Raw genomic sequence first — 21,383 nt, forward strand, 5'->3', positions numbered from 1 at the left:
CAGATATGATCAAATAATTGCCTGGGGCTTTGCTGGATTTAATAATCATAATCATAATCATGGTTGTCTTGGTTGTTATCGGCACACTGGGTGCCATACCAAAAAACCTTGGACAGTGCTTAGAAAATCTGCGCATTGACAAATTTCCACCTGTCAATTACAAAAAGCCACATTGCTTGGATCCGCACATATACTACGCCGATAAATTACGGCATCCTAGGTTCTTGGGAAGAACTCAATGCAAATGAAGGCCAACACCAGCTAAAGAACTGGCAGCTGTGATTTCACATTGTTGTGTATATAATAATTTAATTACTACCCAGAGACTCTAAGTCGTTTTATCAGCCCAGCTATTTCTGAACTTGTAGGAGGGGCCCATTGTGGCAACAGACAGGCATCCAGGTCCAAGTTAAACCCTTACATTTCTTCTCAAGTGTACAATGCCTTGAAATACCCATCTTGCTGCTTTTATAAGGAAGGAGGGATGGAGTGGCCTAGGAACTGGGTGAACAGCTATTTCTTTCCACAACAAAGCTGGGTTTTTAGTTCATGATGCAGTAATTGGGTAGGCCATGAGTCTCTAACAACCTGCTTTTTCTTGATTTGCAGAATTGAGTTATACTGCTTTTTTCAAGTCTTGGAAAGAATGTGATGATTGACCAGCTTTTTACTCTTTGAATCAGCTAAGCAACTCCTTCCTAGTCTTTTGACATTCAAGATCAAACCCAGATTGGGATGCTGGACATTTAACCCTGGGGTCCATAGGTGGTTGGAGGGAGGCTAATAAAGATGGTAGCAATTATATGAGTTTGCCCCAATTCTGCAGAAGAGAGACCTCATCTTTCCTGACTGTTGCTGAGTGGATCCTAGCTGCTGTCTCTGAATAGATGGTTTTGGTTACCAGCTCCTTTTGTTAACCCTCTTTCCAGATCCTCCTTAAGCACAGGGTCAGATTCTAGAAAGAACAGGTCAACTGCCCTCCGTTGAGGAAAGGTCACTTTCAGTCCGGCAGTGAATGAAAAGCTCTCCTCTCTTTTCAGCTTGGTGTGTCAAACTCAGAAGCAAGGCTGGAAGAGTTGGCTACATGCCCGTGACTTTTACACATTTCCTGCCCTGTCTGGGAACAGCCCTGTAGAATGTGTCATTTCTTCATCTATTCAGCAGAACACAGGGTGGGTTCAGAGGCTGTTTTCAAATGGCGTAGGTTCTGGTATAAACAACAGCCCATAAAAGGCATTGAACATGCTCCACCTACCGTTAGCTATCTGGAGATTCACAGAGCTGGGAAAGAACACGGTCAGCCTCTTTGAGAAGAGAGAGCCTCCAAGCGGCCTGCCCTCAATTTGTCGACACGCGGGTAAGTTTCTTTTATTGATTCACAATGATTAAATGCACCAATGCATGCACAGCAGCCCAGTTATCGAAACCCCAGGTTTCCTTTTAGGTAAAGCACCTCTGCTTGAACAGAAACCTTGTGTGCCAGAAAGGAGCAAGAGCGTTATATAACGTTCACGTTATAACACTCTTAAGATGATAAACCGTCTGGCAGAGCAAAGATGGTTTCACAGGATCCAGGTGAATTATGGAGGCAATTTTTTCACGCGGAGTATGTTGTGTTCTCATTACATAATGCAACAGGGGAAAGGCAAGAGGCGGTGGAAGCTTCTGAAACTTCTGCCGATGGTAGCCTGCAATTAAAGACAATCAGAACAGGCACTTCTCTTAAAAGGCGTTGTGGGGGTCTTTAATCTGGCACATTTTCTCGACTAGCAGTTGCTATATACTGGAGTTCTATTGCACAGAGAAGCACAGATTGTTTTGATAGATGGAGAGGAAGCGGGATGTTCGTGAGGGTGCAGCACAGCTGCCCGTAGGGACTTCTTGGTAAAGCTAAACTCCTTTTAAATGAAAAGGAAATGGAGGAAGAAAAGAATCATAGGATGAATTGTAGTTCTAGGTGGGATGTAAACACGTTCTTGAGATCTGGGCGTGTGTGTGTGTTTACAAACCTGCCTGCCAAGCTGCTTTTAAGTGTTGGGAAAAGCCGGAAGACCTCCCCCCCCCACCCCATTTATATGTAAGTAGTTTAAAGGGAGAACAATGTTTTGATTGGGTTGGTGGAAACCAAGTGAGAGTTGGCAGTATTCGTTTGCACGATTCGGCACAGTGACATGATCGCCAACTGCATTAGGCATGAAATGGATGGCTGCATTTAATAGATCCATCGTTTGGACAAAATCCACTGCAGGTTTTGCCATCTTGCACATAGTTGTTCTGCCCATTAATTCTGATGTGATGAAAACTGGAGCCAGTTGGTACCACCTTCTTGCATTATTTGGTATGGTACTATATTACTAAATTATTTTGTGTCTGCCAACTGTGCATGATGTAAGGTGGTAAAGCCTAGCCCTCCTTTGCTTCGTATTTTTGAGGAATCTACCTGGCAGTGCACTAGCCACACCCATGTGTTACTATGCCACATCAAATTTACTTTTACAATCCCTTGGTAGGTCCCCATCTCTTTCAAATGAATTACTGGCTTTTTAAGAGGGAGTTGATAGGAACCTTCAGCTACAGACTAACAATGTGAGAAACCAGTCAAGAAATCACGCACTATTACTAGGCTGTAGCCCTTATGAATGGTTAGTTAAAGCAATACCTGAAAGCAACATAGCGTGATGAGCCCCAGCTGACTTTTGTAGACAGACTTCATCTTTCCAGCCCCAGTCACTTAACTGGTTCATTCACATCTTGTGAAATATTTTGGTGGAAATAATGAATTAAAACACTGTCTGGCACCCAGGTGGAAAGATTTCATGAGAGAGCACATACCTTTTTATCCTCCTAGCTGTGTGCTGGGAATTTTTTTTTTTTTTCCAAAAATCAAGTTTGGAACTCTTGGCCAGTAACGAACCTCAGGAAATGTATTTATTCCATTCATTCCACTGAATATGGAAAGAGGTTTCTGGATGCTAGAAAAGGATGGGGGTTGGGGGGAAGGGATTCCCTTTAGTTCTTCCCAAAATTGCTTTGGATTTTATTATGAAGAACTCACATCTTTGTATATCAGTGTAGGCCATTAGCAGCTTATGAAAAGAAATGTATTTGTTTTAATTGTCATTAGGTGTCCATATTTATTAGAAGAGTGGGAGATATATTTTAAAATAAATAAATACCCTAATATTCTCCCCCTCCCCCACTTTTCTTTGTAGAATTCATGGTCAACAATTTATAGGTGCTAGAAGTTCACAAAGATGTTGTTAGGTTGCTTGGAGGATTTCCTAAAATTTCTTTTCATGGATGTATAAAGTTATATACTTTTACACCTTTTTAAAAAAAAATTCCATTCAATCATGTCTGATTCTCAGAGACTGCCTGGACAAGTCTTTGCAGTTTCCTTGGTGAGGTTTTTCAGAAGTGGTTTGCCATTGCCTCCTTCCTAGGGCTGAGAGGGAGTGACTGGCCCAAGGTCACCCAGCTGGCTTTGTGGCTAAGGGGGGACTAAAACTCACTGTCTCCCAGTTTCTAGCCTGATGACTTAACCACTACATCAAGCTGGCTCTCCTTACACCTTTAGGTGCTCTTAATTTGGGGTGACACTTTTCATTTTCCAATTTAACTACAAAGTTTAATATTAGAAGGTGTGATTTCAGGAACTGGGTTAAGAAAAACAGAAGGTAAGATGAAATTCTCAGAATATGATGTCCAGAACTTAATGTTACAGTTACATTAATAAAAATGTATAGCTAAGTAGCTTAATTTTTTTTCCCTAAGGCAGATCAGACTTTCTCTGTTAGTTTCCCTTCATTTTGCATGTTGTTGTACCATTGTCATTATAAGGTTCTTGATTTTTTTTAGTGTTTGCAACACACTTGCACACATGTTTTATTGGTGAAGACATCCTGGCCAAATGTTGCAAAATAAACGTGCCATAGTGAAAGAACATTACTTTACATTTTAAAAGGGGATGAAAGAAATTCAACTCTTGAGCAAGTTGTGCTGAAAAAAACGTAACTCCCATTCCTCCATGTTTATTTTTCTGGTGAAGTAGTAATGGGAAAGAAACAGAGAGGAGAGACTTAAAAGAAAACAAACAAACAACCCCTCCCCCCAAAAAAACCCTGTTTACCATAACACAGTAAAGGTTAAACAAAATAATAATTTTCTCTAATTTGTTGCACTTGATTTACCATTTCCATCTGTGAGTGAGAAGTTCTTTGCTGGAGTATAAAGTAGTATTTAAGTTCATTTAACTGTCTGAGTATTTTACTTTACTATTTTAGCTTATTCCTATACTGTTATATCTTCCAGGAGATCACAGAGAAGCTTACAAAGGAATAATAAAAGCTTACATAAAACCATACACAAGAAACAATTCTTTAAAACAATAAATTCAGAATGAAAACATGCAAAGTAGAAAGAAAAGCAATATACGTAGTTGTATTAAGTAAACAATGACTGTTTAATGAGCATACATAGACAGGTATCCTATGCATTATGGCTTTATATTAGAATAAAGAAGAAATACTGGTGGGATTCTTCTGCTTAAGTTGACACAGCAGCCTGTTACACTCTTCTCCCATGATTCCTTCAAGAGCTCAGAGCAATACGTAGGAATCAGGTTAAGAGAGAACAAGCAATTGTGCCTGAATATAAATTTTGTACAGGTTCCAAAACTCCAAGTCTACTGGAGTTCAGATTTAGCATGAGCACTGAGCACATTTGATGCTGGTTCACAGATTGATAAGTGTTGATTAAGACTGGCAAATATTCAGAACCTCCTCCTCCTCCTGGATAACACCAGAAGCAAATTAAAACATAGGAAAAAGTGTAAAAAAAACATCAAAATTTGTTCAGCCTATTGGTTGGTGAAAGGGTAAAGATAGTTGATTAAAGCTTAGAAGAAAGGCAGGTATCCAGTTTTACAGGCGATGGTCCTCTGAGTGAAGGCTTCCTATATTTGAAGGAGCTGTCTAATCCTAAACACTTAACATGTCATAATCCCTTCTGGTCAGTTTCACAACTGTCTCTCAAGCATGGAGCTTGGCACTGCATGGAAATGATCATTGCCCCAAATATCATCCATTATAAAATTGGCGGTGGGAAGCTGGGGAAAACACAGTTGGGGGCGGGGCGGGGAAGTAGCATGAAGAAGATTGAGACATTTGTTGTATTTTCTGTGAGTGAGAGACAAATCACTCTGATGGGAAATAAAGACTACGTTGATCCACCACCTGCTATAGTTGCCTCCATTATGGTCAAATGTTCTGTATTAAATTTGGAGATTTGTTCTGTATCAAACCTGCTTCTATCTGCTCTGCTGCTCTTCCTTTCCCTTTCTTCTGAGATGTGCAAGTGAGTACCCAAGAAGGAGACAGAGTCCAGGACTTGCCATGTAGCTAAAAAGAACGCTTGCTTTTGTGTCCAACCAACAAAATTAAGATAGTGCCAGGATGCAAATGAGACTCTTTTTGGCAAGTCTTAAAAAAGACTCAAATTCAGTTCTCTAGATGTCCTGGAACAAAGTTCTGGGGCATTTGGAAATGATCCCAGAAACTTATGCAATTATGGAGAATAGTGGGGAGAGTCTTTGTGAAAAGGATAATTCCAATTCTGTCTCCTCTTACTGCTGTCAAAGGCTAGATAGATAGATGATAGAGAGATAGAGAGATGGCTTCCTTTTTAATTTTTTTCTTATTGGTCCACTGTAGAAGGATACAAGATATGAAGAAGGCCATTGTACCAAATCTGCTGAAAAGCCATCTCCAGGAGATGGTGTGTGAGATGGCATTTTTTTTCTCTTCCCTCCCTAAAGTTTCCCCCAGTTTGAAATGTCTTCTACATTGTAAACCTATGATTATGATTTCATTGACTGTATGCAAGCCATTCCAGAAGCATTTGTTATTGAAGATCAGGCTGAAATATAAACTTTCAAAAAGAAAACCTTGGATTAAGAAATGCATATCTATGTAATTTGCTGTTGCATTAGCAAGGCATAGTTTCTACATGGAGTAGAAGTATCAAGAGCTAGAAATATATCTGGTGTCTGAGAGGTGTTTTCTTTTCTTTCTCTCTCTCTCTCTGCCCTGTATTGCCTGATCTGGGAGTAAATTGTATTGGATTCAGTAGGTCCTTCCTTCCTTCCTTCCTTCCTTCCTTCCTTCCTTCCTTCCTTCCTTCCTTCCTTCCTTCCTTCCTTCCTTCCTTCCTTCCGACTGCTAACTCTACAAGTTGTCTACCTTGAATGTTTTTTTGGGGAAACCCCACTCTTGTTTGACAAATTTGTATCATTTGTATCATATTTGCCTTTTTCTCAAACTAGATGTCTTCTCCATTTTATCTTGCAGAATTGTCATAATGGGAAAGTTCCTGTTGACCTGCTCAATAGTGATTCTCTTCATTTTGCTCCAGACTGATGAGATTGTCTCCATTTCTAAAAAAGGAAGCAGTAGACCAAGTAGTAGCAGCAGTAGTCGGAAGCCAAGTCGACCTAGCAGACCTTCCCATCATCCTAGCAAGCCCTCCCATCATCCTAGCAAACCTTCCCATCATCCTAGCAAGCCCTCCCATCATCCAAGCAAACCTGCAGAGAAACCCAGAAAGCCAGCACACAACCCACCTGTCCAGTCTGAGAACAGACATGCCCCACCTGCAGCGCCAAACAAGCCTGAAAATCCCGCAAGAAATCCTCCAAGCCATGCACACCATCCAGAGAACCCTCCTCCATATAATCCTGCACATCCACCCCATAATCCTGCCAATCCACAAAATCCAGGACACCCTCCACCTTATCCTGTCAACCCTCAAAATCCTGCTCATCCCCCAAATAATCCTGTTAACCCAGGTAATCCTCCTCCATACAACCCTGCCTACCCACCACCATACCCGGTCAACCCTCAAAACCCAGGACATCCTCCACCATACCCGGTCAACCCTCAAAACCCGGGACATCCTCCACCATACCCGGTCAACCCTCAAAACCCGGGACATCCTCCACCATACCCGGTCAATCCTCAAAACCCGGGACATCCTCCACCATACCCGGTCAACCCTCAAAACCCGGGACATCCTCCACCATACCCGGTCAACCCTCAAAACCCGGGACATCCTCCACCATACCCGGTCAACCCGCAAAACCCGGGACATCCTCCACCATACCCGGTCAACCCTCAAAACCCGGGACATCCTCCACCATACCCGGTCAACCCTCAAAACCCGGGACATCCTCCACCATACCCGGTCAACCCTCAAAACCCGGGACATCCTCCACCATACCCGGTCAACCCTCAAAAGCCGGGACATCCTCCACCATATCCGGTCAACCCTCAGAATCCTGGCTATTTCCCACAACAACCCAATTACCCCCAAAATCCTAACTGGGGCCACAATGATCCCAAGCCATGGAAACCGAAGCCACCCAAGACTAAGCTGAAGCACACGGCTGGAGCGGCCATTGCTGGCGCAGCTGCAGGGGCTTTTGGAGGTTACTTCTTGGGGCGTGCCATGTCGAGGCTGCACTTTCGTTTTAACGACCCTTACGAGGAGCGGTGGTGGTACGAAAATCGCCACCATTATTCTGATCGCGTTTACTACCCACAGTACATCGAGCCTGTTCCACAAGATATCTTTGTGAGGGACTGTGTGAACATCACAGTCAAAGAATACACTGAGCCCAGTGGGAATGAAACAGAGGATGAGATGGAAGCCCGGGTGGTGAGACATGTGGTGCGGGAAATGTGCATTGAGCAGTATCGCATGTTCTCCAGCTCCTCAGAAGGTGGCAGCTTCAGTTCTCCTGGTGGCAACCCAGTGGACCCTAAGCCAAGTGATGCAGAGATGAAACGTGTGGTGGGGGAAGCTGTTATAGATGCTCCAGGGGAAGACTCCAGCAGCTACATCTTAGGTAGCCCCATAGCCAATATGTATTTTCAGTTTAATGACAGTGAGGAAGAACGTTGGTGGAATGAAAACCGTCATCGTTTTGCCACCCACGTTTACCACCCAAACTCTAGCCAGCCCATTTCAAGGGATGCCTTCCTGAGCGAGTGTGTAAATGTCACCGTAGGAGAGTATGTGAAGCCCACCGGGAATCAAACAGAAGATGAGTTGGAAGCCAGAGTGGTGACACGGGTGGCAAACGAAAAATGCATGGAGATGCACCACCGCATGTCTGGCCTCACAGCAGGAGGCAGTTACTCTAATCATAACCTAGAGACAGCTACTACTCTAACCAGATTCGAGATCAAATATGGAGCAGGAGCAGCTCTTGCAGGTAGTCCTGGAGGAGCCAAGGGACACAACACCTTTAACAATGCTGTTTCTGATTTGCATTTCTCCTCTGAGAATGCTTTGCTTCTCATCCATCCTTTTGTTATTTCAGTCCTTCCATTAATCACACCTTTCCTGATCTTCTAAGAGATATGCTTCTTAAGCATCTTCCATGGCTGCTGTCCACTTATCAGGGGTCTGCAAGATCTCTTTCTCTCCAGCAAGGATTTAGTTGTGGTTTTCTGTTTTTCTAGAAAGTGCATGCTGCATCAGTTCAGTTCAATGTGGTAAAGAGATGCGAGACATGTGCTACTCCATTGCCATTCAGCCTTAGAGCCTTTCAGCGTGTTCTAAGGGTTTATTTTGTAATGAAAGGGAGGAGGGAAACATCATCAATCAAAAGCCATTCCTTCTTTGTATTAAGTCTAAGTTAACAAGATGTAAAGATGGAGACAGTGGATAATTCCCCCCCCCCCCACAGTCCAATTTCCTGTTGCCTAGATCCTTCAGCGGAATTTGCTCAGCTTTTGGGAAATATTTTAGCAGTTCACATGATAGCAGAAGTTGCTTTTGAGAGAAGGAAGGAAGTCTTCTGAGGTTATTAATAAATGCACCAATATTTGAGGTGAAGATTCTATCCAAATACAACTCAAGTCCAATCTCGGAACCAAATCGACTTTCTGAATGATTGGGGTCAAACAGCTGAATCAGATTGGATATGATCTGATTTCCAAAATAGCTTTCCTCTTAAGGGAGCTGATAAGTCCAGCCAGTATCTGATTAGCCAACCATTTCTGCTGAGCGGTAAAAGCTGATGCACACCTCAAAACAGAGGCAGGCAACATTTGGTGGCAAACATGTTCTACAGAGCAGGGTCTGAGGCCTGCACACTTGGTGCTGCAAAACCACACATATGGATGGGGGGCAATGTTCAGCTGTTTCCTTCTTTTTTGAGACGATGATATACCTTCATTCAGGCTTATCCTACAAGTTCCCATCTCTCTATGGTAGAAAACTGAATCATCACTTTTCAGAAATTATGGAGGGGAAGGGGGCTTTGAGGATTGCAGAAAGAAGACTTCAGGTATGTGTGGCCTTGGGGCTGCAGGCACCCCTCCTTGATAAACTGTTTTTGTGCCTTCTTTGCCTATTCTAAACTTTCTCTGTCATCCCTATCCTTAAATATGACTGGGAGGTTTCATCCAGTCATTAGTAATTTGGAGGGCTGAGAACACTGTTTGGAAGCTACAAGGTGCCATGTTGTTTTCCATTCTTTCTTTGTTTTTCTTTACCCCTTCAAGGTTATTGAATGCCTGGGTGGGTTTAAACTCTAATTCTATCATCAGTATTCCTTCCTGCCATGCTGTGATGGTTGTCATAAATCAGAAGTGGAAAGAGAAAAGAAGGCTAGCTTGCACTGAAATTTAGACAATGTCAAAATTGAGAGTCAGTCAATTACAAAGGGGTATAAATCCAACAAATGAATGAGTAAATAAATACATTTGGGTTCCTAAGCACTTGAATGGGCCGTTGACATCAGGGTTGATGTGCCTCTTCCCTTGAAACAAAGAATGTGGTTCAATTTATTTCATTTCTCAGAATGATGTGCCAATTAGCTTGGTTCAAATTCTGAAGATGGATCTCTATCATGAAAAATGGTCTTGTTTAGGTGTAATGCAAAGTCTAAGAATTTTGGTCAATCTTTCATAAACAATGCTATGTTGATGAGCACTTCTTGAGCAACCTTGCTTGGCCTCTCCTATTGGCAGGTGTGGTTAAACTAATCAGATTAATGAGGAAACAAATGATTGTTATATCTGAATTTGGAGCTTGGCTTATCTGGAAAAGGCCAGAAAGAGAAAGCTAATTTCAAGCTAGCTTTAGCAACTGTTTTGTTAAAGAATTGATAAATCATGGAGGCTAGGTTTGGCTATAACACAGTTAATTTTCCTATTTCATTTGGTGGGAAGAACTATGCAAGATGATTGTTGTGACAAGAAGCTAGGATTTTTAACAATTTTGGTTACCCGTTACATTCTAACACAGCAATATGATAAAGAATGCTCAGATTATATTTCCTTGTAAAATGTTTATACTACTTGATATGCCAACACAGAATTTATTAGATCACTTGTTGTTGCTGTTTGACTTGCGAACCTCCACTTACTCTTCTCACCCTTTCAGCTAAACTCCCAAATAAAACTGTGGCCTATTTAACACCAAAATAGTTCTGTTTGTCTTGTATTTGGTCCTTGTTTGCAAATCCACTGTGATAGTAGGGAGTTGGACTAAATGATCTCTAAAGTCCTTTCAAACCCTTACACTCTCCGACTATGAAAATATGATTAAGTCAGTTGCTTAGACTGAATCATTGGTTTCTCACATCATACTAAAACAATGTGCATTGATTTAATTTTGGATTACCATGCCCAGCATCCCACCTGCAAGCCTCAAAGTATCTTAAAGTTATGGGAATGCCTGGTCTTTGTGTGTGTGTGTGTGTGTGTGTGTGCTTGTATTACATTCATTTCCCCATACATTTCTGATATATACACCATATATATCTTTATTAGTAAAAGCTGACAGGAATTGGTCCAGGGGCAGCAATTAAGCCATAAACCATGGTTTATCTTTTTAAAAAAGTGTCCTGGCTTAGTGTGATGTTCAAGCCAAGTACATGTGTATTAAAAAGGCCCATTACCCAAGACTGATCTAAATTATTTGAGAAGAAGAAAAGCCCACAAGCGATTCTCCTTGGAAGCAAAAAATACTTTATAAATATTGGCTAAACTGCATGGTTGTATACCCTATCTAAATATCTATTCTGAAATGCAGTTTAAATATCTAGTTAGGGTAAAGCAAATAAATTATTTGCTTTCTTTTTCTAAAACCAACGTTCAGCTGCCCAAGTGATGGTTGCTTTGTTCAGCTTAACAACAAAGCTGGCCCCATTTAGGTATTGATACCATAAGTTGGATCCGGAATCTTGAATGTTGTTCTATGACATCTGATATTTTGAGAAAGGTTAATTTTGTACATGTAAATGAACAATATACTTGCATTGTTAGAAAGAATTTGACATTGTCCAAATGTCTATTTCTCATATTTTATTTTTAACTATATATCAAACATTAAAAAAGCATTTGCAAATAAAAATGAAGCCCATGCATCGTTACAGAGTCACAAAATACCCTGATGACAACTGATGTGTCACTTCCAAATCCAACGTTTTCTCTCCCCCACATTCAGTTTTTTGCTCTTATATTAAAACAATATTTAAAATTGGCCTGTACAATAATCACCTAGCAAAATATTCAAATATATCTGATACACTCAGTAGGCTAAGAGCATACCCCATTATATTTTTTTTACTACACTTAAAATTTTATATTCTGGTACAAGCACAATGTTAATCAGCAAGTCAACTGAAATACACCATAGTAAAAAAAAGAAATACCCTTTATAATTACCACAGGCCAAAAGCATTAGGACAAAATTATTATAACCCGAAGGGCAATTTTCAATTAGGTCTTAAAATTAAATAACTATGGTGTCTTCAGAACTAGCTAAATTCCAGCTACTGTTGTGTTTCTAGAAGTAATATTCTAAGGCTAGCTGTATACAGGGGAGGCATAACAAATATACAAACTGTCTTAACAGACAGAGCATTTGGTCAAAAATGTGACACTGGTGGAGGCAATGTCAGCTTTTGCATACCAGTCCATGAAGTCCTAAAATAAATAAATAAATAAATTGTAAAGGAAAAACAAGGTGTGGAAGGAGCAAAGTGTTTGGAGCAACCATATTTAAAGAACAAATCGAACTCAGTCAGATAGATGCCAAATGCCACACAAGGTTCTGTAAAACCAGCTCACAAGCCCACACCTATGAAAGCCCAAGGTTAGATTGTTTAGGTACTTGTCCCAAGAGTTCATTGGGTGTCCACCCATGAGCTTCTTATTCTGGTATGAAGCTGAAGACAAAGGGGGTCATACCCTCTTGCTTAACCCAGCAGCATTAGGGCCAGCTGAGACATCAGCACTGATGGCATGAGTTATATTCTCATGCACAAAAATGTTCTGTGAAGTATCAGCCCATGGTTGGGTTCTCCAATCATTCCAGAAACAGTTCTAAATTGCAGTTTCTTTGTGAACATTTCTCTTTTCTGATCTTCTACAGAAGCCACAGAAAATGACTTTGGTACTGGAAGTTGAAGTTAATTGCAAAGTTAACCCCCCCAAATTTCTAGTGATTTCATGGTCCAAGGAACTATTGGATGCTACCTTACACCTAACATTGTTAATATTAACTTTCCGATAAGCTTATTCCATTTGAATCAGTAGAGTTAGCATTAAAAAGGAGGGAAATTGAAGCCCTCCCTAGGAGATGAGCATGTTTCATATTCTCAGTCTGAAGAATATGAAATATATTTCATTCTCAGATGAAGGGGATACTTTTTCATCACACCCTTGGAATCTGAAGTGACACCGTGGCTATTAACAGTTTTCAATAGCTTTAGATTTCTGAAAATAATTTCAGAAACTATTTAACAGAAATAATATTTCATCCTGTTCTATCACCTTCCAAAAAGTGAGCTATAGAAGATACATATTTTTTCTGAATAAAGGATTTCCACCACAGTACCTTTGTCTCAAGGCTACTTGGCCTCAGCAAGATTAATCACACACCGTTGTGTCTGCAACATTGTGTTTCATAGACAATAGGTTTATTCTTACCTATGGAATAGCCTTCAAAATGTCCATGTGGGAATCGATCCTGGTGGATGGACCACTCAAGACTTTAGAGCGCCAAGGCTGTTATATATTAGCTCTTGTTGCCAAAGCACTTTAACAAAATGAAAATCCTTGTGAAGACACACTTGGTCTTTTGGAATCCCAACCACACTGTTTTCTTATATTTAGGCAGCCTTGTTTCTTGCTCAAGGCTGGTCATAAAAGATATATCCGTTACTTCTGACATTCTGTAACATGGATGCAATTCCTTCCTCTGACTTAATATCTTGTGTTCATTTTAACTCTCAAGATATCCCCCCGAGCTTCAGAAGGATGTTCAAGTGGATATTTTGCACATCTCCTCCTTCCCTGTAGTGAGAAGAGTATGTTCCTAGAGTAGGACTGTCCAATCTCACTGCAGGAGCGGATGGGAAAATTTCACATTGGCCTTCAAGTTGGGGAGCAGAAATCTCTCGTGCTTCCTATCCCCACACATATCCCACTGAGATAGATGTAAATAAAATGAAATGAAATAACCTCTTTCCCTCGTCTAAAACCAGACTTGGTGATAATACAAAATTGTTTGCTGCATTAAATATAAAGAAAAGTGTTCAAGCAAGGTGCAGTGTAATGGCAGCTAGCCCCAAATTAGTTTTCCATTCTTATGTATGTTGCTGTATCTTGTGTAAGCACAGGCTCAATGATCAATATATAAGAATGGGATTAGATTTCTAGCAGGGTTGGGTTTGTTACAAAATGGTTTCATGCCTCTCCTTTCCCCACCCAAAACTGTTTTGCAGGCTAAAGACAAAATCACAGGTGGCTATGAAGGGACCGTGTGTGCTCAGCAGAAGCCAGTATGTTCAAGAATACTTAGTAGATAGAACTCTTAAACACCCTCCATTAAAAAAAACTGTACATACATAAATTTATTCTCCCACCAATGGTGGGCTTTATAGAGATCCCTTCTCCACATTCCTAGATCAACACGAGGGAAGCTTCAGGGAAACAACTCAGTGTATCAAGAAACATAAGATCAGCGTAACCATCATGACCACAGAAGGGTTGGCCAGGAGCGAAGCGATGCCCGAGATTGCCCTGTACTGCTCAGTGCACATCTGGTGTACCACTTGGGTCACCACCTTCCTCTCCATGTCATCCGCTGTTTTGTTCCCAGTGGGCTCAATGTACTCGGTCACAGTGACATTCGTGCAATCTCTCACAAAGACATCCCTTGAAACCGGCTGGTCATACTTCGGGTAGTAAACTTGGTCGGAATAGCGGTTGCGGTTTTCGTACCACCACCGCTCCTCATAAGGATTGTTGAAGCCAAAATGCGCATTCGACATGGCTCTACCTAAGAGGTAGCCGCCCACTGCGCCCGCCGCAGCTCCGGCAACAGCTGCTCCCGCCACATGCTTCATCTTGGGCTTCGGTGGTTTAGGCTTCCAGGGCTTGCTGTACTGGCTGCCTCCATAGCCGCCCCCATAGCCGCCCCCATAGCCAGGGTAGGGTTGAGGGTAGCCACCTTGTGGATAATGAGGTCTGTATGGAGGATGCTGCTGGGGGTAACCAGGCTGGCGATGGCTCCCTGCACCCCAGCCACCACCAGGTTTAGGCTTCTTCTTGGAAAGGGAGGGATCCATTTGGAGCAAGAGCAGGAGCAGTAAAATCCAGCTGGTCCCAAGGGACTTCCTCATGGTGGGTTATTCTACAAATCAAACAAGAAGAGATGTTAAAGAAAGAACAGCTTGGGTTTTACAGCCCTGGAAATAAAAGAGCCCTTTCCATACCTTACATCTGGGCCCAGACCAGATGGCAAGTTGTCTCGCTGCAGAAATTTCTGTGTTTGAAGGATGGGGGACCAAGTTAACATACTCTCCACCCACATGTAGAGCTTGCACATCACAAAGCTTTGGGCTGCAGTGATTACTCAATCCCAGACTGTACAGATGTTCAAGATCAATGTGAGAGAGGGAGTACTACATTACTTAACTCTAGAGTAAAGTAGTAGCATTTATATCTTATTAGCCACTGATTAACCAACTGTACATTGAATAACTCACAATTCATATAGCACAAAACCAAACAAATCACATCATGGAACAGCACCTATGAATCTTGCTATACGTTTCAGTAAGTTTTGGACTGATTATGAGAGGTGTCTGTCCAACTGCACGGGGGAAGGAAAAGTGAATCTGAACTTCTCTAGCTAGAAACAGAGATCTTCTAATTCTCATGATTTCAGAGGCACAGCAAACATTGCAACAGGGCCTTAAAGATACTGAACATCGTGAAAATGCCAAACACATGATTGCCAGAAAGGAGAGAGTCCAAAATTAGCATTTTCTTGGTATCAAACATGATTTTTTTTCCCTTTCCACTCAGTTGTAGCTTTGTGAAAGAGCTGATCTGTTTTCCCCAGCAGCAAATAGAAGTCCAGGCCAGCATGAGAAATATAATGCAGTGTTTCCTCCCAAGTGTTTTTCCCCCCCTACAGTGCCATTAAGAAGATCATTCTGCAAAGCCCATGGATCATGCATTTCCAAACACAACCAGTGTGGAGAATAATTTCTTCACCATTATGGCCAAGAACACATAGTGAAAGGCATGCCAGAAAACAAAGAACTTACCAAAAAACTGGAGGGAATCCAAACAATTGTATTATCGATGGATGATCAATAGGCGTATATATGGGTTATATATATATAGCATGCATGGCAGGCACAGAAAAAAATCATTTGACCATGACATGGGCTCATGAAACTGCAATGACAAGTTTTTGCTGAGTTCCTAAATCTTGAGTGTGAAGACACTACAAAGGGGTGTTTTGATATGTGCTGTTTCTACTTTGTTAGGGAGTGCATGTGACAAGGATGTGCAAGCAGTTCCATCGTCCTTGAAGTTTCTGGTCTCCTAGGAAACCAGCCTTTCTCACAGAACAAGAATGAACTCCCCATTACACCTAGTTATGTCTTTTATAACAATGCCATTTGGCCTTCCCATTTACAAGCCAAACAACTACGGCAACAATTCCCTGGGCTTTCAGTGGCTCATCTGTAACAAGAGCTGTACAGAGGCCTTTTAAACTGAGCTGTTCTGACTGAAAGCCCATCTGGTAAAATCTGCAGGGCTTCCTGGAAGCTCTTTGATGAATGCATTTGACCTCATATTTAAATTTACACCATTTGTGATTGCAGGAGAAATCGTTTCAGCCCAGAAATCGACTTTATCAAGGATTGGGGGAGGTTCTCTAGGAACGCTTGCATATACACTTCTGGCAAAAGGGCAGAGACTAAATTTACCAACAAGGATTTCTATGCATCTGAAGAATGTTATAAACAAAACCACTCCGTTGGAGCTGTGTATCCTTTTAACCCTACAGCTTCTACTGGAGAGCAGGACTTGCTTTTCATGTCCAGATAAGCCATCATGCAAGGGTCTTATTTATTCCTTGCTACACCTGCAGTGAACCCAGCTGCTCATTAAACAGATCACTGTGGTGCTCTGTGTGCACAGTGAGAGACAGTATGACTGTAAAATTGAAAGCTTTATATCAGCCTTTTATATTCCTTGCTAATCTAGAATGATCTCGAGGTTCCCTTTAAACAGAGGACAATAAAACAAGGCACCCTGGAATTTTAAGTACTGTGGTAAAATGCTCTGCACACCACACCCATCCCTGCAGTACTCCATGCTTATTCCTAGTTGAAATGAACTCAGTACATTTTTCCCCCTGCACTACTTTGGTTGCATTGGGACTGTATAACCAGCAAGGGATTTATGCTGCCAGGGAGTTAAATCATCTCAGAAATGAATCCCTGGTTTTGAGAATTCACAAATGCAGATCTTGTAACTTAGTTCAGGGTAGCAAGATCCAGAATATTAGTTCAGAGAGAACTGCAAAACCCAGAAAAGTAACAGATCAGCTAAAAAAAATTTTTTTTGCACGCTTCCCTGATTACTGAGTTAGGGCAATCCACCCATCCTTAAGAAAGCACAAAACATTTGCTGTCATTACCAGTCCCTATCCTGCCTCTGTTGCACCTGTTCTGAGTCACTGTTGAATGGTGCACCACTCACTGCACTGGCGAATTCTGGGAGTTGAAGTCCACACATCTTCAAATTGCCAAGGTTGAGAAACACTGATGTAGAACCAGCAAACTGAAACTGATTAGCTGCTGGGCAAGGGGACATTTACTTCAAGGGGTGGTGGGCTGAAATTGACAAGAAGAGGGGAAGCACCATCCCCATTATTCTTGTGGACCTGCAGTGAGGACAGGTGCAAGCCTGCTCCCTCTTCCTCCCCAGGTAAAAGAGGGGAGGTGTGTTGTTTTCTCCTCTCGTGCTGAAAGTCTAGAGAGAAGCGGGTGTCAAAAGCAGAAAGGACAGAAGGGAAAGGTGAGGGTATGAAAGGAAACAAAATGTAGGGAAGGGACAATGTTGGGAGAGGCAGGCCAGCGAGCAGATGGGATGGGCAGGTCCAAGAGGCCTAACATTCCCCAAGCACAGCTCTGATCACACCGATTATGGCCTCTGGAAGGAGAGAAAAATATAATAGATTGTGTTCCCTTTGAGGCTGTCCTTGGAGAGTGTTGGAATAAGGTGGAAAATACCACTTTGCTACTGGCACAGCTAATGAAAATTAAGCTTATTTCACAGTGTTCTGGAACAAGGGTTAGCACAGCAGAGCAAGGAAAGAAATTCCAGTTACAAAAGCATGACTGCAGTGGGGACAGGAGCCCAATTTTGGTGCTAGTTTAAAGAGGAAGCAGAAGATGGCAGGACTAGGAAGAGCCTTAGGCCCTCTGCAGCACAGAAAACTGGAAGAACCTTGTCTACTCTTCCCTACCACCCTTGATAAGGACAATGACAAAATATTCTTTCTCCTTTGGGGGAAATCCTTAACCCCCTTTACCAGCTACCCCCATCAAGACCGAGTTGGTTTGTGGAAAACCTTAGCATGGAATGCATTATTGCTGGAAGGGCAGCCCCTCAGCTCCATGATTCTACGTGTGAAAATGGGTTTGCAACCCCCCTCCCACATGATGGCCTGGTATCTTGGGGCTGAGTTTTAAAGGCTTGGAGGCCCAAACTTTCAAACAAGGCCTCCTCTAGGCTCTTCCCTGCCAAGTCCAGTGAGGCTGGTAGCTGCAAGAGAGATGGCCTTCTTGGCTGGAAGAACCCACTTAAGAAATGCCCTCCATGAATATGAAATGCTGCTACCTTCATGGTTCCAGGCTAAAAACCCTTCCCTGAGCCCCAGCATTTGCAAAGTTTGGCAGTCAGCTCAATCTTTATGTGTCTGTTCTACGCTGGGATGGCAGATATTGTGTTCTACGTCACTACAATGCTACTTACTGATTGGCTTTCATTGTTTTGTTTTATGGGGTGTTCTTGTAATCCACCGGGTGGACTTGGATCACAGGGTAGACTCAAAGTACGCTAAGGAATGAGTAAAAGAGGCCGTCCAAACAACAACAACACATGAAAAGTCTGCCCATTTCTGGGCTAGAGGGATCAGCTGTAAGATCTGAGAAAAGGCAGCTTCCTAGGATCCTGAAGGAACATTAACCAAATAAGCCTCAACTTCCAAAGGACAGAATGTTGCCATAGATTTGGAATTCTACCTAGTGCTCAGGTCAATATATCTTTTTAAAAAGAAGATATTCTGGAGCTCCAGAAGATGCAGAAAATAGCAGCTTAAATTATTAAGGGGCAGGAGTGAGGTGCCTACAGGAGAGAGGAAGGTTACAATGCAGCTCAGAGATGTTTAAGAGGAGAAGGGGTATAAAATTACCTGTGACATTAAAAAAAAGCAGAGAAAAATGAAGTTTCTCTCCCTTTGAATTCAATGCAACGGCGCAACGGACAGAAAAGAGAAACTTCTCGTGCCATGGAGAATTAATCTATGGAACTCCCCTGCACAAGATGCAGCCAGAATTGCAGCCAATATCTTTAAAAGGGAAACAGACCAACCCTAGAAGGATGTCTCTTCTCGGAGAGAGGCAGCTTGTGGTCCAGGGTCAGGTGCTGAGCCTGAGGAACAGGGGAGGGAAGGTGAGACTCAGTCAGGACCTCCTTATATCCCTTTGCTGATGCGGCGAGGATTAGGGCTGGGGCAGAGAAAGCCGACGGGAAGGAGGGTGGCTTTTCCACGCAAAGGCGACGTCACCCCCGGCAAAGCACCTCGCGGTTCTCATCATCCGCGCTCAGCATCCTCCTCGCTTCCCCGGCCTTCTGGAGTTCTCTTCCTCGGCGTGGCTCCGCCAAAGGCACACAGGCGACCGGAGCCACCACTGTGCCGGGCCGCGTGGGGATCGCGGAAGGCGATTTCTCAGACCTTCCTCCCGCACAACCCGAGCTGAGCCTTCTCCCAGCTCCGGAGTCTCGCCGAGCTGGATAACGGCCAGCCGTTGGGTGGATCGAACCCAACGACGGTCCCCCGCGCCAGCCTGAGTCCCCCGCGCCCTCCAAGGTCGGGGTTGGCGTTTTCTCTCCCTTCCCCACCAGCCGCCGCCGCCGCCTCGCTTTCCCGAACTCCCCGCACTCACCTGCGTCGGTCTCCTCCGAGGTGGTGGAGCTGCAACGACCAACGCGAGCGAGAGCGCACGCGCGTCTCCCGGGGACTTGGGTGCGCCGAGCACAGCTCTTGCGCGCGGTTCAGGCGATGCTTGTCTCCAACCAGGAGACGGAGGAGAGGAGGAGAGCAGCCTCCGCCGCAGCTCCTCTGCGCGTAACCCGCTCAGCTCAGAGCCAGGAAGAGGGGTGGGGACAACGCTTACCCAGTTCGCGCCGTCGGCGGCCGCTCTAAATAAACCCGGCCACCCATTTATGCTTCCGCCAATTAGGAGGCGGCAGAGGGGCGGTGAAGTTGGATGGTTCCCCCGGTGTGTGCGTTCGTGCAATGTTAGCCCTCCGAGGTAGTCCGGACAAGAAGCAGGCGATAAATACTAGCTCTATCTTTATTGTAAGGTTACATCAACGGAGGCTTGCAAGTCTGAAAGTGCCCCTCCCGTTCCTCACTTTTACTCTCCTGAAAACCAGGGAGGGTCCCGCTTTTAATGGTCCCACATACCATTACATGCAAATATGGGTGAGAAGATGCATGCGCAAGCTACTAAGGCTGGATTTACTACAATAGTAAGCCAGAATGTACCTGTTTGGGTTTTGACTGGGATGGTGTGCTAAGCCAGATAAAATGTCAACTGTGATTTATGGCCCAGAGTGTTATGTGAGTCTTGCCAGTGGTGTTTAGTTCCATGCAGCATTGCTGAAGAACCATAATTTAGTGTGAAGGGTGCACTAGGCCTACAATTTTGACTGGGGTAGTTGATGAGACAGATCGCCTGCTTTCTGGATGATACTTTATTAATTCATGTTTTAAAGCTTGCTAACAGCCCAGTATTAGCTTGTGCTGGAACTTGATGCCAGCCAAGACTGGAATAAAAGCAAAAATAAAAGATCTGGGGGCTTGTGCATTTCCAGCAGGCTAGGCAGATTCCGGCATACTCCCACACATACCTTCATTGTCTTCCAGTGCTGGACACAGCATTGTATTTATTTAACTTTGAAAACTTGGGTGGAGATTTATGGAGTTGCCCTTTATGCAGGCCCTCTTCTAGAAAGTTGCTATAAAATGCCACATTGTTATCGAAAGGCTTTTGGGGCAATAGAAAAGCTGTAAAGCTTAGGTCACGATCTGGGTTCAAGGAGACAAGTTATAATCAGGAAGGTGAAATGATTAAATGCCTTTGACAAAGTGGGAGATAAAACCCAGCACTGTGATTTCCTTGGAAGAAGGGTGGGGTAACATGGTTATTGGTTCCATGAGTCATAGGAATGTTCTTCATATGTAAGTATTTTAAGGAACTGACACATTGTTGGGAAATCATTGAAAATACTTAATATAAAAGCTTGACCACAGATCGAATGGTTAGAGTGGCCTGGAACACCTTTTCCAATCTGTTTCTTTTTTTTTAAGTAAATATTTTGTAGGTGTATGTTTTGCTTTTCTTTGATACCCTGGGAAGCATCAAGACACAGATCCCGTCACATGGACTGTGGCATGGTAGTCCATTACTCAACCACTTCAGGATTCTGCCACATGGAGGAAATATTGGAGTAACCAGGAATCCAGCCCACAAAGGCATCTAGTAGAAGAAATGTGGGAACTCAGGGTTTGAACCGTGTGCTTTTAGTACTCCACTGTAGCTTTACAAGAACCTAATGAAATTGGCTAGGCTAAACAATAGTTAATTTCTAGCTCACCCAATGAGTTTGCTGACTAGATAGGTAGACATCTTCATGCACCATACTGGCATCTCAGTAAAGAGCCCGCTTTCCCTCCAAAACTCGTGGTTAATAACCATAAAACAACCC

General features: G+C 43.0%; 2 protein-coding genes across 2 annotated transcripts; one reads left to right on the forward strand and one right to left on the reverse strand.

Moving 5' to 3' along the window:
* The first annotated feature begins 1,176 nt into the window (after positions 1-1,176).
* On the forward strand, positions 1,177-10,493 carry LOC134503005 (trithorax group protein osa-like). The gene is made up of 2 exons (XM_063311600.1): positions 1,177-1,357; positions 6,348-10,493. Exon 2 carries the CDS (start codon positions 6,358-6,360, stop codon positions 8,413-8,415), a length of 2,058 nt encoding a protein of 685 aa, XP_063167670.1. The 5' UTR covers positions 1,177-1,357; positions 6,348-6,357; the 3' UTR covers positions 8,416-10,493.
* Positions 10,494-13,929: 3,436 nt separating this feature from the next.
* Positions 13,930-19,584, reverse strand: PRNP (prion protein (Kanno blood group)). The gene is made up of 2 exons (XM_063311194.1): positions 19,556-19,584; positions 13,930-14,712 (listed from the first exon to the last, which is right to left on the reverse strand). Exon 2 carries the CDS (start codon positions 14,699-14,701, stop codon positions 14,015-14,017), a length of 687 nt encoding a protein of 228 aa, XP_063167264.1. The 5' UTR covers positions 14,702-14,712; positions 19,556-19,584; the 3' UTR covers positions 13,930-14,014.
* Between the last annotated feature and the right edge of the window lie 1,799 nt (positions 19,585-21,383).

This window comes from Candoia aspera, chromosome 9, assembly GCF_035149785.1.
Source record: "Candoia aspera isolate rCanAsp1 chromosome 9, rCanAsp1.hap2, whole genome shotgun sequence".
Taxonomy (NCBI): Eukaryota; Metazoa; Chordata; class Lepidosauria; order Squamata; family Boidae; genus Candoia; species Candoia aspera.